The sequence below is a fragment of the Setaria italica genome, chromosome I (genome assembly GCF_000263155.2).
Source record: "Setaria italica strain Yugu1 chromosome I, Setaria_italica_v2.0, whole genome shotgun sequence".
In the NCBI taxonomy this organism is placed as follows: domain Eukaryota; kingdom Viridiplantae; phylum Streptophyta; class Magnoliopsida; order Poales; family Poaceae; genus Setaria; species Setaria italica.
The window spans coordinates 41,184,026-41,200,435 of record NC_028450.1 but is presented as its reverse complement, the minus strand read 5'-3'; the positions used below and the strand labels follow the sequence as shown (position 1 = coordinate 41,200,435).

The window sequence follows — 16,410 nt, the reverse complement described above, 5'->3', positions numbered from 1 at the left end:
GGAGTCCGGACACAGAATTTCGCGCTGCAAGTATTTTTCCCCCCTTGTCAGTTATGGTTGTGCTGTAGACAGTGTGGGGAGAGCAAGTTATGGTTCATCGACTCGGAGTCAATACAGGGTTGACCTGATTCGCTTCAGCATCAGAAATTTAGTCCATATTTCTCACATCATTTTATTGTCACACTTGAGTACTGTCAACAACACAGTGTACAACTACAATACAGAGTGACGCGATATGTTTTATTTCTTTCGGCACTAAGACAGGATCCAACACGGTTCCAATGTTATTTTTACACATGACAGGAGACAGGATACAGGCACACTGCAGCAGATCACTTCACTAGAATCTGGCACTCAGGCTGCCTCGGGATTAATTCCTCATGTACGGCTGAAGGAGCTGCAGCCAGACTGGGGTCGGCAGCGCCATCCTCTTCTTCAGCTCGTCGGCGGTGTACAGGTTGCTGAGGCGCAGCCCTTCCAGCATCTGATTTTGCATGGACAGAGCAACATATATCAGCAATGTCGACGAGCTGGAGTGAGAACAAAATGCCTAGTACTTACTTTCGCGATGACGGAGAGGTCCGGCGGGCATGCGCCGCCGTGGAGCGCTGTGGCCGCCGCCGGCTCCGGCTGCGCCTCCTCGTGGACGACCACGATCTCGGCCGCTCTGGCCTCCACCTCGCCGCCTCCTGCCGCGGCGGCCTCCGCGAGGCCGGCGTACGGGAGCATGGAGTGGCACGCCGCGCAGTCGTGCTGCATGAACACCTTCGGCCCGCCCCGCGCCCTGCCCAGGCAGCAGACGGAGCTCATGAGAAAGCTGGTCGACGGCGAGCCGCCGTGGCCGGTGCCGGTGCGCGCTGCTTACCCGTCCTGTGGCCACGGGTAGGCCGGGCAGGCGTTGTTGTTGCTACCCCCGTCGGACGCCGACGCGGCGGCGGCGGCGCTGAAGAAGCCAGCCAGCGCCCCGACGCCCGTGCCGGAGAGCCGGTGGGTGTTTCCCTGGAGCTGCAGGAGCTTGCTCACGAGGCCCCTCGCCGCAGCCATTGCAGATCTGCAGTTGTGACACGAACTCCACTAATGGCTGGTCTCTGGCTCCCTGCTGTGTGCTGCGTGTGGCTGGTGGACGTGCCGGTGCTCTGCAGATAAGGGGGGTCGCTGGCGTGTGGGCGGCATTGGTTCGGATCATGGGGAATTGTTTAGTTGCGCAACCATAATTACTAGTAATACTATAGCGTTTTCGTTTGTATTTATGAATTATTGTCCAAATATTGACTAATTAGGTTCAAAAGATTCGTCTCGTAAAGTACAATAAAACTGTGCAATTAGTTTTGATTTCGTCTACATTCAGTACTCCATGCACATATCGCAAGTTTGATGTGATGGAGAATCTTCTTTTTGCATAGTACCAAAGTTGGGATTTTAAAGTGAACTACCTTGTTTAGTTGGCCAAATTGGGAGATGCAAAATTACTGTGCCAGCACTGTAGCACACTGTAGCGTTTCGTTTATATTTGTAAATTATTGTCCAAATATTGACTAATTAGGCTCAAAAGATTTGTCTCACAAAGTACAACAAAACTGTGCAATTAGTTTTTAATTTCATCTACATTTAGTACTCCATACATGTACCGCAAGTTTGATATGATGGTGAATCTTCTTTTTGCATAGTGTCAAAATTAGGAGTTGGGAGGTAACTAAACATGGCCTAAACGTGGCCTGGATTTTTTTGGTGACATGGACACGGCGCCAGCGAGTGATACACTAGCAGACAGTGTGTTGAGTTGATGTGGCGGCCGGCCTGCTGGGGGGAAATCGGTCGCAGCCCGCAGCTTAAAGCGAGCGAATGCAAGGCCCAGTAGTGATCCACGGCAAGCTACTTCCTCAACTCTTGGCGAGGTCACGGGCTTATGGTCCTAGGTTTTGGGCTCTGCAGTTTACCTTACCGTTCGTGCAAACCCTTGCTGCCTGCCAGGTGCAAATGTTGGTCTCCGACGAGACGAGCACCCTACTTGCTTGCAGTACCGGTACTGTTCCGCTCGTCGGGCCTTCATGTTCGTGCAGGCTAGCTACACTCTACTGCCACAGGTTGAGAGCAGAGTGAGGCAGTGATAACTGATGGGAGGCTGATGCAGCTGCTGCTCCACTCGTCTGCAGGTCTGCATTGCTGCAAGCACAGTGCGCAAGCTGATGCTACGACTGATGAAACCGCGCGCGCCGGAGTTTAGGGCAGCAAGTACAATGGGCGCCACGCCGCCCACAGATCCACAGGCGAGTAAAGGCAGCAGCCGGCCAGGCCTCCGGTCCGCCACCGCCGCGCACGGCTCTGCTCTACGCCGGCCGGCCGCCAACCAGGCGAGTTGGTCGATCGGCATTTACACGCTATCTCAGATTGGTCACGAGGGCATCATATCGGGTCCCCAGCCTAGGCGGCGAGACTCGACAGGGCCGCCGTGCACGAAGACAACGGCCACATTAATTCCTCTTGCATCGGGCCCTGCGCGGCCGCAGCGACGTCAACGAACGAACTCCTGCGGCGGGTGCTGCTAGGGTAACACGGTGATGGTCCGGTGACAGCCGGGAAGAATAACCAGGGTGGGTAGCTGCTGATGGCTGCGCCATCTACGTTCACTACAGGAGGAAGGAACGGAAGGACCCTACGTGCAATAATCTTCAGAAAGATGCACCGTATATGCATGTACTCCTACGGAGAAAAAGCTACTGCATGCACTGCTTGCCACTCGAGAGTACATGCATCTGCTGTCAGCTGTCGACGCGTACCAAGTGACGAAGCTGGTGTTGCCAGCGCCGAGCTGCTCGATCTCTCCTGTACCGTGTGAATCGAGGATCCGAGGTGTGTATGCATGTGCCTTTGCAGGTGACAAGACAGATCTTTTTATCCATGCAGCTAGGAGCATGCATGGCCCTCCGACCGGATCTATGATCCACCGGCAAGGGCCACGCCGGATCTATCCGCGATTTGATTTGATAGCCAATTTAATTTAATCTAATCGGTAGTAGTGTGAGGCCTTGTTTAGTTGTTGAAGTTGGGAGGTGCCAAATTACTGTTACAGCACTGTAGCACACTGTAGCGTTTCGTTTGTATTTGTGAATTATTGTTCAAACATTGACTAATTAGGCTCAAAAGATTCGTCTCGCAAAGTACAACAAAACTGTGCAATTAGTTTTTAATTTCGTCTACATTTAGTACTCCATGCATGCACCGCAAGTTTGATATGATGGGGAATCTTCTTTTTGCATAGTGCCAAAGTTGGAAGTTGGGGGAAACTAAACATGACCTGAATACTGCAGGCAAGCAGCTTCCGGCCGATCATGCATCGTCAATGGATACGGACAAGAGACAAGGTGGTTCGGTCGAAGAAGAGCTGCTGTGCTAGTGTGCCGTGCGTTTGCAGTGACAAGAGAGGCGACAGGAGTCGATTAAAGCTGTCGTCGTACGCACTGGGCCACGCTCCGTTTTATATTATTTATGTTATTTATGATTATAAATTTTTAATTATTGAAAAGTATATTTGATTAGAAATCCATACCGAGTTTACATTAAAAAATAAAAACATTTGTTGGTTAAATTAATAGTCCAAGATCATCCAGTTTGAATTTTGATATACACCCGAGGAACGAAGTGCAGGTAACGGCGGCAAAGCAGAGTAGGTAAAAGCATTCATCGTATCGTATCATATTCATACGCATGCAGGATCTCTCTAGTGTCTCGACGTGCTACACTAGTCCAGATCCCAAGCTGCTCGATGATCTGCCAGATTTGAGCTCATCATCACCTGCTGGCAGTGTGTGCACTCTACAGTACTACTACTGATTCATCATTCATGCATGCTTTTGGCCAAAGCTCGAGGAACAGCAACAACTCGTGTACACTTCTCCTTCTTCCCTTAATCACGCACTCAAATATAATCGTATGATCAGGAACAAGGCTTGATCCCTCCCATGTCCACAGAGATTGGATCACAAATACTGTGAAATATCCGGCAGCCGGGCGCCATTATCCGTTCTAAGTCATTCTGACGGGTCCATAGACCTGGGGTCCCCAATGGACCCACCTTTTCACAACGCTCGGCCCAACAGGCGGCGCAACGCTAGGCCATGACCACGATCCGGCCACCTTGTACTCGTTGTTCAACACCTTCCGCCAGCTCTCCGGAGGGACCCCGTTGTCTCCACCGTGCTCGCCACGCGGCCGGCCCCCCTATGCCCTCATGTCCTCCATGGACACGTACGCACGAGGGCTCCGAAGGGCCATGACGTCGCCCCTTCTCACATGCAAGTTCGTGGGGATGGCAGGCTACGCCCCCGCCTCCTTCCACGACCTCTACGATGAAGAGGTCGAAAGCGACGGCTCCAACATCGGCGACTTAATGGCACCTAGCCATCCTCTGTCGTGGGAATGCGCCATGGCGGACGTCCCAGAGCAGCCACTGGAGGTGGTGGAGTCCCAGCAGCCTCACATCCCCTGGACCCTCATGTAGAAGCCCTGGCGCGTGTGCAGGCGCATGGTGATGAGTTGCGATAGCGGCGGCTGAGCCGACAGCCACCTGCGCCGGCGCACCCCGCGCAGCGCTCTGAGCGACACGCGTGCAACCCGACAGGCGGCGCTAGAGGGCGCGCTCGCCAAGTCTAGCGCAACATCTTGGCTGGAGGAGACGATCCCCTCAGTTCGCTCGGGCTGGCCAGAACATCGCTGTCGCAGCGATGCTTCTGCGCAGCCTCCCCGGGCCCGTCGACCCCCAGGAGCAGGCGGATGATGACTACTTCATCATCTAGTACCTCCCCATCTGCGTAGGGGAGTTTGTTCGGGCATGGCTCGAATTTCTACCGTCCAACATCATCCATGACTGGGCGAGCCTCAAGAAGGTCTTCGTTGGGAACTTCTAAGGGACGTACGTCCGTCCTGGGAATTCTTGTGACCTTAAAAGCTGCAAGCAAGAGCCCAACGAGTCCCTGCAGGATTACATCTCCAGGTTCTCAAGGCAGTGCAACTCCCTTCCTGATGCCGTCGACACAGATGTCATCGGTGCGTTCCTCTCCGGAACAACCTGCAAGAACCTGATCCACAAGCTCGGCTGCCTGAAGCCCCGTACCACCCGTGACCTGCTCGACATCGCCACAAACCACGCCTCCAGTGAGGAGGCGGTCGGGACGGTCTTCAGCGACGGTCAGGACAAGGGTAAGGCCAAGCTGAGGTCCAGGACGAGGGCCCCTCCGCACGGCAGGGCAAGAAGAACAAGAAGGATCGACCGACTGATGGACAACGACAGCAACATCCTCACCAACTCATGGAACATTGAATAGTTACGTCGTTTCTTTCCCTAGCTCGGTTTTACTAGTCACTTCCATTCAACGCTCACTCCTACAGCACCCCATCCCGAGCACTCTCGGCCTGGGTCGCTCGGGGGCTCCACAGGGGTGCGATATCACCACCTCTTTACTTTCGTGCAATCACGCACTTCGCCTAGTCGAAATAGCATCCCGTTCCTCTGACTACCTTAAGTAGCTTACGCTCCAGCCTCCCAACCGATCAAACCCCGCCACAACCTACGGTCACGAGCAGCTAAGCCTCGCGGGCCACGCCTGGGTTCTAAAGGTTGCAGCGTACGATCAATGGGCAGGTTTGAAAGGAAAAGGGCAAAATGCAAAATTACTTAGGGTAAAAACGAGGACGGGTGGGACAAGCTCCCCCTCATGATTAAGAAAATTGTGATCAGAAAAGAACTTAAATTGTTCACTCGGGAGCTCTTAGTCCCCCACGAATTCATTTTGATACAAAAACTAACTATTTCTATAAAATGTTACTACGACCCCCCGGTCGCGTCAGATGGTAGTGCGGCTGGTGGGGATAAAGGCGCCTCACGTGCAGTCGTGACGGCGCTTGGCTTTGACCCGACCTCCGCCGCTTCAATAGGATCAGCGACGCCTTCTTGGCCCACACTCGCGGCCGCCACCGAGCGGCGAGCCTCCATCACCCACTGCGCGGTGGTCTGCTCAGCCCCAGCCTCTGGATCTCGTCCGCGCTCCACCCGATGGCGTACCCTCCATAGACGGCCTCGAAGTTCAGGTCGGGGTAGTGGGTTGCCACCGACGTCAGCACGCCCGATACCCCGTAGAACACACCATTAGAGATGAGCACCCGAACCTCGTCTGGGATCTCCGCGAGCTAGACGACGGGCACGCTAGTGCTCGGGCCCAACCCGAACACCTCAGCGACCACCATCTGTGCCACGTTGCGGAGTTGGTCGAGCTCTGCCTCATAAGCGGTTCGCTCCTCCAGGGACCAGGCCAGCACCTCTACACTCCGACCGACCGCCACTCGGGCCGCCTCTAAGTCCGACTCCAGGGCTGCACAAGACGCAAGTCAATAAAAGGTAAAAATGGGTACAACCGTGACTCAAGCTTCAAAGATGGCGAAACTTACCCTCCTTTGCGGCGTCGGCTGCGCGGCGGCCCTTCTCCGACTTCTCCAGCTCCTGCTGCAAAAGGCCAATCTTTTTACCTAGCTCTGGGTATGGACGATAGAGTCAGGAGCCAGGAAAAGAATGATTAAAACGACGAACAAGGGCAGAAAAGATATATACCGAGGCAGGTGTTTTCACTGATAGCAGGCCCGTGCTCTTGCTAGGTCACCCTCTTGCACCGCCAAGCGACTGACTCCGCCACCTCGAGCAGCTGTCCTCGGAGCGCGATGACCTCCTGCTCCGACGACAGCACCCTCTGCTCCAAGGATGAAGCCCGCTGCTCGACGTACGCTCGGGCCATCCGCTCTGCCTCCAGAGCCTCCTGGCGCTCCCCGGCTGCCACCTCAGTCTCCGCCAAGTGAGCATGCGCCGCGGCAAGCCTCTGCTCAGCAATGGTCGCCCGCTCGACCACGCGACGCTCCGCCTGTTGGACCCCTGCCACCTGCGCCGTCCGGTCTTGGGACTCGCGGCGGGCAGCCTCCAGCTCACAAGTGAGCTCATCGACCCACCGCAACGCCACTGCCTCCCGCTCCAGCCGATCGTGCTCCTCCCGGATGAACTAGGACTTGAGGGCCGACATCGTCTCCAAGCCCTACAAGACGAGTAGGCACGCTAAGATGACCATTGAATGCCAAGAAAGAAAAGACAAGACTGGGATCACAGAAAGCCTACCTCTACGACACGGGGTAGGTCAACGGACACGGCCCGACGGGCGAGTTTGACCCTCTCTAGGGCCTCCTCGAGCCTCACCGTGGTAAGGGTGAGGTCGGACTGCACCGACAGTCCGCTTCGCCCGAGCAGGCCCCAGAGCTCCTACTCCTTCCCGTCGCGGAGCACGAACCGGGCCTTTCCCGGCTCGCCTGGTTGGGGCCACACCAGCTCGCGGACCGCCCCCGACCTGCCGGAAGATCCGGCCACCACAGTGCCAAGCGACGCTGGGATCACCGCCCGCTCCCAGGACGGCGGGACGCCCAGCTGCACCACCCCGGTGTCCTCCACGACGTCGAAGAGGATGTCCACCACTGGGATGTCGTAGCTCGCTGCTAACCGCTCTCCCTCTGCCCCGACTGCCTCCGGCGCACCACTCCCAGTCGGGCTGGGGAGGTCGTTCGCCCAGGCCTGGGCCTCAACCGTCTCGGGGGATGGGTTGGCCTCCACCACTGCAATGGTAGGCCCGATCGTGGGCCCTCCCACCTCCTCCAATCCGACCCAGGCGGGTGAACCATGCGCCCCTCCGCCAGTCGAGGCAGGGAGCTTGGCGTCCCTCATCTCTTCATCCGCGCCCGGCAGGGAAGAGATCACCGGAGTCACTACCGCCGCGGGCCCCATCGCTACCATGGGGATCGCCGCCAATACAGTCGCCGCCGCGCTCGCGACAGACGGGAGAGAAGCGACCCCTATCAAGGGAGGTCGGGCTGCCACCAGCCGACTCGCCTCATCGCATGTCGCAACCCGCTCCAGGCTAGGCCTCCACTCCACGTGCAAGGGGAGGTGTGGTGATCCCCGGCTGGACCGGCGGTCGGTCGCTGCGAAAGAAGGTACTAATGCGGACGGTTATGGCCACCCGTTCATGGTGAAACCACCGGAATGGCCCGCGGGGCGTCCCTCTGTTGGGGACAGGGTGCGCGCGCTGACCACGAGGGTAGTGGCGAACAGTCGTGTCCCCCCGACCGATCGACGCGCTCCGCCACGCTCGGTGCAGAGGGGTGCGATGCTGGCGGCGCCTCCAAATGGCACGACGACCGCGCCCGCTTCGCCTCCTGGCCGCGGGCGACGTCCTCGCCCACGGCGCGCTTGCTTGACTCAGGGGCGTCGGAGGGTGCTCCAGTACCATGCGAACCACCGACAGGCAAGGCCGCGGGCTCACGATGCTCCGCCGAGGCCGTGGCGGCACCCCCGCCGTCCTCCTCCTCATCCTTCAAGGAACTCATGTCATCACCTGACTCTGTGGGGTTGTCCGACTCGCGCTCTGCCTCCACGTCCTCTCGGCGCTCGCCGCGGTTGACCCACCGACTGATCTCCTAGCCCTTGAGGTATTTCCTCCGGACCTCTGCCTTCTTCTTCATCTTCTTGGCAAGTGCAGCCTCCCTCTGGGCGGCTTGCCGGGCCGCGCCCTCAGCCCCTTTCCGGAGGTGCAGTCAGGACTTGAAATGTTCAAGCCCCTGCAAAACAAATGATTTCAGATCAATCGAAAGATCAAAGTGAAAACAAAGGATCACGGGAAAGAAATGTACCAATTCGGATGGCCTATTGCCATGGAAGGGTTTGGGCATCCCGTCGAGGGTCAGCTGCTCCCCCGACTGCAGCACCTGACCGAGACGCCCCCAGATCTTGTCCCCTAACAACTCCTCTGACGACGCACGGTTAGGATCTGACACGCCGGAGTACTCCCACATCCGCTGCTCTCTCTCCGCCAACGGAGTGATCCGTCGATGGACGAAGGTTGCAAAGACCCGCGCCCCGTTGAGGCCCTCTTCCACGCGCTTACGTAGTGCTACCTCGATGATGACCAGCCGGTTCTGTTGATGGGAGGCGGGACCCCACGTCCAGCCATCCCTCCGCTCCGACCTCATCCCGGTGAAATTTGGGAATGGCACCTCCGCCGGGTTCCTAAGGTAGAACCACTCACCGTGCCACCCCCGATTGGAATCGTTGGGGGAGTACGATGGGTAGGCAACTTACAGCTTGACCCACTTTTGCAGAGCGAACCCGCTGACCGGGATGGCTCCGAGCGCCTTCTCCTTCTCGACCAGAGCCCGCCCGCAGAAGATTCATCGGAAAAGATTTACGTGCGGCTCCATCCCGAGGAAAGCCTCGCAGATAGTGATGAAGCCGGCCATATGCAACACCCTAGTCGGATAGGGGTGTTGCAGCTCCAATCCCCACTCATTGAGGAGCCCGCGCAGGAACCAGTGCATGGGGCACCCCAGACCACGCTCGTGGAAGGCAAGGAAGGAGACAACTTCGTTGGGCCGGTGTTGCGGATCATCTTCCCCCGGTGCAGGAGCCCTCCAGTGCACCTTATCCTTCGGTGGGAGCAGCCCCTTCTCCATGAAGGCGGCTAGCATGTCCTCCCTCACGGTGGATGGCCTCCAGTTCGACATTGCGCATCCGGATGGACGAACGAATCAGTAAGATCTCCCTCTCCCTCTCTCCGTCCTTCTTTCTCCTGAGATTCACCACAGCGCGTGAAGGAGCTTGGCGAAAGCAAGAAGGAAGGGAACGTGGTAGCAACGAAAGGGAGGCGAAAGGACAGGAAAAAACCTTCCACCTTCCCCCTTTTTAACGGGGAAGGCCACGCAGAGTCCTGACTGACGGGACGTGGCCTGGGCAGAGCCCACCCACTACTGCAACAGGGGCGCGAGAAATGAGGCATGACCGCATGCGAACGACCCTCCGCCTTCCCAAGTAGGGTTTGGAGGGGCCTACCACCAGAATCTCCATCGAGAAGAGGCTAGTGGGCCACCCAAGTCGGTCGGACGGCTCGGGCATCTGCCGGGAGGCGGGTCAAGGAGCAGTAGAATGCCAAATGAGGGCTATGCCGACCCCGTCACGAACAATAGACCTGGATTCCAGTTGGACATACCCGTTAGGAGCTCACCGAGTCCGTCACTCGAGCCATCGAGGCAAGTGGCGTCAGCTCAACCCCGCCGGTTGCAGAAACCGCGGATGGGGCAATGCGTAAAAACCCGACCAAGGTAATTTTACTAACCCTTCGTTTTCTTTCCCATGGCAAGAGCATTCATTCATTCATTCATCTCATGCATGCATACATTAATTCATTCATTCATCTCATGCATACAATCATCGCATCACATTGCTTTGCGTTGCGTCACAAAGCAAAAGTCAGCTCATTCGAAATGAGACATGACCGACTAAGTTTCGAAGGCTGATCCATGAAGGACTCGAGGCCGCCTCGTGTCAAACGGAGCCAGGGGAAAAAGCAGATGAGCCCCAGCGGCCTCCGCTCGACCCGCTCAGAAGCGGACAGGGTCATCTCAACTTTCTTTCGATCCTGACCTTGAGCCATGCCCACAAAATCTTCATCGAGGAGAGGCCAGCGGGCCACCCGAGTCGGTTGGACGGCTTGGGCATCTGCTAGGAGGCGGGTCAAGGAGCGGTGGAATGCCACATGAGGGCTATGCCAACCCTATCACGAACGACGGACCCGGATTCCACTCGGACATACCCGTTAGGAGCTCACCGAGCCCACCACTCGAGCCATCGAGGCAAGTGGCGTCAGCTCAACCGCTTCGATTGTAGAAACCGCGGATGGGGTGATGCAGAAAAAGTCGCGACCGACCTCCCCGACCAACCCCTAGGGGCTCGGGGGCTCAGGCCGCTAGATCTTGACTCGGAAGTCCGACCGGCGACGTAGGTCGTGGTCAGGAACACACACGGGCGAACGCCCCGACCTGCGATAAGGACCATATCATACCGACCAGTGGGGACACACAAGTCCGCAACTTTGGAAAAAGTATGAAAGTACTCAGTTCCAACTCGACTGACCGCTGGGGAAGCATATGGCGAAGGACAAAATCATCCTTGGCTTCCCTCTCTCTCCGGACATCTTTTCAGTTCAACCTCCGACTAACACCCCAGTCAGCCGTAGGCTCGAGGGCTAGACCCACCACGTCCGCTCACGCGAACCCGGCAGAAGACAGCCTACCGATCGAAACTCGACATCCCCTTCACGGCTTTAAAAAGCCCCAAAGGGGCTCGAGGGCTACTGACGGGTCCATAGACCCGGGGTCCCCAATGGGCCCATCTTTTCACAACGCTCGGCCCAACAGGCGGCGTAGCAACAATGCGCGCCTAGGCCGGCCTAGATACGCGACGCCAGGCCGTGACCACAATCCGGCCACCGACCGATGCCCCCGACCAGGAGGCCTAGTCGGCGTCCCGACCAAGGGGCCTGGTCGGGGCCAGGGCCACAATCCGACTCCGACCAAGTTCCCCCAACTGGGGATGTGCCTCTGATCGGACCGATGCACATCGCTCCCTCCCGACCGACACGGTCGGGACCGATCGGGATGACCGACCGGGGACGCCCGCTCGGTATGGGCCCGGGGAGCAGGTGGAGCGGATAAGGGAATACGCTCAAGTCAACCGCTATACAGAGGACTGTACCTCGCCACGCCCTGCGCACGCAACGCACAGTGCCGCCCTGCCATGTCAGGTGGGTACTATGCTACCTACCCGTCACGATGGAGCGACCGGATGAGATGAACAGGGATGGAGGGCGACAGCCACCCCATACCCAACGATGTGGGCACTGACAAGATTAGGCAGTGCCCATGCACCTTTTCTCTCCCTCTGTCTTACTTGTAAGGCCGTCCCCTTGAACTATAAAGGGGGGCGCTCTCTCTCTCTCGATCGATCGATCGAAGACTCTCTGACTCTCTCCAACACTTAGCGCACATTTGAGCCCCCGCCACTCTCCTCCACTCGGACCAGAGCATGACCGGGCCTCGAACACCCCTTTCTCCACTCCTCGCTCGTTTGTACCCCACTGCAAACTTTGAGCATCTGGGCTTGGGAATATAATCGACCGACCGACCCCGACTCGACGTAGGGCCCGTTGCCCGAACCAGTATAAATCTTAAGTCATTGTGTGCTAGGCCATATCCGATCTAACGTGCGGCAAACTACGTATATTTACCTGTCGGCCAGATTCCACACCGACACATTCCAACTTTTTTGGAGAGTTAAATCATTTTGTGTTTGACAAAAATTATAGAGAGGATCACAAAGGTTTATGGCACCGAATAGATACACTGTGAAAATATATTTAATAAAGAAACTAATAGTACTTATTTGTTATCATGAATGTTAGTACTTTATTGTATAAATTTGGTCAAACTTGAGATGTTTTGACTCTCCATGAAAGTTGGAATGACTTATAATTTGGAACAGATGGATATAGTGCTAGTACATTTGAGGTAGTAGGAAACAATAAATGCAAAATGTGGATGGGGAAATAGGTGGTGAGCATAATGGGGAGTACTAGTAGGAAACAATAAATATGAAAGCGGATGTGGAAATGGGTGGTGAGCATAACGGGGAGTACTAGTAGGAATAAGGGCCTGTTTGGTTATGGATGCTTATTTATAAGTTGCTTAAGTTGCTTATTGTAGTTGCTTATTTATAAGTCTAGGTGTTTGGTTTGGGTTGCTTATTTGCAATAAATGAGACTGCTATTGACACATTTGCCCCTGCCATCCCATTTCCCTCTACCCCTAGTAATTACCAGCTCCTAGCACAGAAGAAGCGGGTAGCGGCCAAGCGCGAGCGGCGGGTGGCCGGCGGGCGGGAGCGGCGGCGGCCGCGAGCGGGAGCGGCAGCGGCGGGCGGGAGGGGCGGCGGGCGGCGGGCGCGAGCGGCGGCGGGTGGGAGCGGCAGCGGCGGGCGGCGGCGGGGAGGGACCGGCGGGCGGACACCGGGCGCGACGGCGGGGTGGGAGCGCCAGGCCGGGGGAGAGAAGGAGAGAGAGAAGGGGATCTGGGGAGAGAGAGAAAAGTGGGGGAGAGAGAGAAAAGTGGAGGAGGGTAGGGGGTAAAGAGCACCTCATAAGCAAAATAAGCAGCTCTTCACTTGCTTATTTGCTTATGCATAAGCAACTTATAAGCAACTCTATAAGCAAGAGTGTTTGGGTTAAAAGCAACTTATTTGCTTATTTTTGAGTTGCTTATGAACAAGCAACCATAACCAAACAGGCCCTAAATATAAAATACGGATGGGGAAATGGGTGGTGAGCATAACGGGGAGTACTAGTAGAAAATAATAAATACGAAATGCGGATGGGGAAATGGGTGGTGAGCAGTAGGAAACAATAAATGCGGATGTGGAAATAGGTGGTGAGCATAACAATGTGGATGGGGAAATGGGTGGTGAGCATAACGGGGAGTACAAGAGACCGCGAGTCAGCGTAAAGAAGAATCTATTCCATCCTAAATTACTATTTATTTTAATTTTTCTAAATTTTTATATAACTCTTTTAGATACGCAGTAATTTGGGACAGAGGAAGTTGCTAGATGAAAATGAAATCTGCCCTTCTCCCTCGGTCCCTCCCAGCATCGTTTGGACACGATCTTGCCTACCACTACCAAGGTGTAAACTCTGTGCGTGCATGCATATCGGTGATCGGTCGTTCTGGCGGCTAGGAACATAGCAACGTGCCGGTACTGTTTACCAGGTCCATCTTTGGCTTTGAATTCTCTACAGCTACCAACCATACCAAAAGTCTTTTCATGCACCATTCTAAAATTCCTTGTTCATCTGTAGGAACTGTACACCCATGCTGCCATGCAGAAGACGTAAACATTTATAAAAAAATATTCGGTGCAAACTATGAAAGGAAAAAAAATATGAAATTAAAGAAGCTAGAGTGAGAAACCAATGGACCAAGATGGGGCGACTGCTATTCGCACATGGTACCACGTGGTATACGTCCATCGGTCCCGTCCGATTCCGACGACGGACGGCAAGGCGAGGAGGCAAGGACCAAGGAGGAATTCGGACTGACGAGAGGTGGGGCGTGGCTCACGTCGGACCGGCCCAGCCGGTGAGCCGGAGCAATGCTAAGCATGCAGGTCGTCTTGCACTTGCTGGAGTGTCGCTGTCACGCTGTGCTCGCACGCACGTCTTGACTTTTTCGCGACAAGATGCATGCCAAGGTGGTGCCAATAGGCAATGGCAACCGACTCGAGCTGGTAGTACGCGCGTGGCACTGTCCGGAAGTATTTGGGACCCAATGCAATGCATGCAACGAAGAGAACCAGAGACGTACTGGTGTATTACGTTAAGGAGAAGCACTATCTTGATACAAAGTCATGCTTCGTTTTGCTTTGTGAGATCTCTTATCTCTTAATAACCATAACCCTTTCTACCAACACCGACAAAAATTTAGGAAAACATAACTAACTGAGGGTGGTGCTCTGTACGTTGCTCTTCTGTCAGGGCCTGGGCATATCTCTAATTTCGAAAAAATCAAGGTTAGCTGATACTCCCACCTTACCAAAATATAACAACGTTTAGACTTTTTCAAAATCAAATCTTTTCAATATTAACTGCGAATAGCGAAATAATTATAGAGATTAATAACATAAAAATAATACTATTAGATTTATCGTGAAACAACTATTATAATACGTATCTTTTCTGGTTGAAATAAATTATTTCTATATTGTTGGTCAAAGTTAAAAAGTTTTGACTTTGAAAAAAAGCTAATAAGCTATATTATGAGACAGAAGGAGTAAAAGATGACCAACTAATTTTTGTTGGATACTCCCTCCGTTCCGCAAAGTGTCCGTTTAGAAAATTTCGGACACAATAGTTGTGATGAAAAATGTCCATATCCCCTAATAACCCGTACTAATTATGATTGAAAATCGTGCCGTTTGTTTAGTTTTTGGATCCTAAATAAAGGGACGTGCACTCAAATTAGAGACATAACATCAATTGATCATTTGATTGACTCTACGCGCTTCTCCATGCGCATTTTTTATTGGTTCGAGTGTTGTTTTAATCAAGTGAGATTTACTAGGAGGTAAAAGAACACTCTTTGTGAGATAAATTTTAGGGCGTAAAAGGACACTCTTGCGGGACGGAGGGAGTATACGTTGATATGTCCAAAGGAGTAAAAAGTCTTGGGGAACAAATCGGAGAAAGTTACTTCCTCTTAATGGCGAAAGGAAACACGAGAAATCGATCAGCACCGTAGCACACACCATACATGCTTATATGCAGCATGCAAAGGCTGAAAAACCTGCGTAGCATGTGTGCCCAGCAAGACCAAGACGCGAATAGTGTGAACCACAAGTCATGACCACTTGCATCATCTTCGTACGCATGTCGGGTGTCTCTGAAGTCGCAGTAAAAACGTACAATATGCTGGGCCAGGACGGAGAAATTAACCGCCGATGAAGACCATCAGCCTTGCAACAAGTGGGTTGGTACTTGGTACTGGTCGTGGTTGACGCAAGTGGGTAAATACAACTGGATGAAGACCCACAATTATCTTAACAGTTGTATTTACGAAGATGCGGTACTGGCGCACTGCTACTGCTGCACCGACTCAATAACAAAGGAGATAAAAACAAAAAGTTTAGCACGCCTCTCGTAAATACAAGGCATTTTATTATGGTCAAATATTTTCTACCCAATAATTTGGGCCACCAGAAATTAGATTGTCAACATAATATTATTGATTGTTACTGGATTTTTTAGATACCATATTTTTTATAAAATATGTTAACCCAAATTTCAACATATCCTGTCATTGTTAGAAAGACACATTCACCAACTACTTTCATGACATATTTAAATACTAGATAGTATTAAGAAAACGACTCCAGTACCTCCTCTGGTATCGTTTTCGCAACCGATACTAGCAATTCGGTACTAGAGGGGATCTCTTTAGTGCCGGTTGAAATAACCGGTACTAAAGGTATTAAAAAATTAAAAAAAAGCAAATCCCCCCGCCGGCCCCACCTTGCCCGCTCGCCTGCTCCTCCACCTCCACCCCGCTGCTGCCACTGCCGCTGCCGCCCTGCCTTCACCCCTCCCCGCCGCCCCACCTCCACCCCTCCCCCTCCCATCCGCCTCCTCCGCCGCCTCCGCCCCTACTCCCTCCACCATCGCCGTCACCCAGCCCTGCCCCTCCTGCACCGCTGCTGCCGCCCCGCCCCACCGCCGCCATCTTACCTTGCCCTGCCACTGCTCCTCACCGCCGATGAGGGGCGAGTGGAGGGGGGAGGGGAGGGGAGGCAGATCTAGAGGAGGAGGAGTAGATGAAGTGTGTGGTGTGTGAGGGTGAGAGATGAAGTGTCCGTGAGGAGATAGAGGAGATGAAGCAGTACTAAGGATATAAGAGCCTGAGAGGGAGAGAGGAGGGGGGTGCGTGCGCGGGGATGGGAGCTTTAGTACC

General features: G+C 54.3%; 1 protein-coding gene across 1 annotated transcript; it reads right to left on the bottom strand.

Annotated features, from left to right (window-relative positions):
- Positions 1-133: 133 nt before the first annotated feature.
- Positions 134-1,133, bottom strand: LOC101763160 (cytochrome c1-2, heme protein, mitochondrial). Its single transcript, XM_004954285.4, has 3 exons — positions 866-1,133; positions 562-784; positions 134-484 (listed from the first exon to the last, which is right to left on the bottom strand). The coding sequence occupies exons 1-3, from the start codon at positions 1,042-1,044 to the stop codon at positions 371-373; spliced, it is 516 nt and encodes a 171-aa protein (XP_004954342.1). The 5' UTR covers positions 1,045-1,133; the 3' UTR covers positions 134-370.
- Positions 1,134-16,410: the final 15,277 nt, after the last annotated feature.

Bases quoted from the DNA above. Each gene is read 5' to 3' on its own strand.
- LOC101763160 (XM_004954285.4), bottom strand. From the start codon at position 1,044: ATGGCTGCGGCGAGGGGCCTCGTGAGCAAGCTCCTGCAGCTCCAGGGA. The intron at 785-865 runs GTAAGCAGCGCG...CTGCCTGGGCAG, and splicing joins TACCCGTGGCCACAGGACGG to GGCGCGGGGCGGGCCGAAGG. The intron at 485-561 runs GTAAGTACTAGG...ATGCAAAATCAG, and splicing joins ACCTCTCCGTCATCGCGAAA to ATGCTGGAAGGGCTGCGCCT.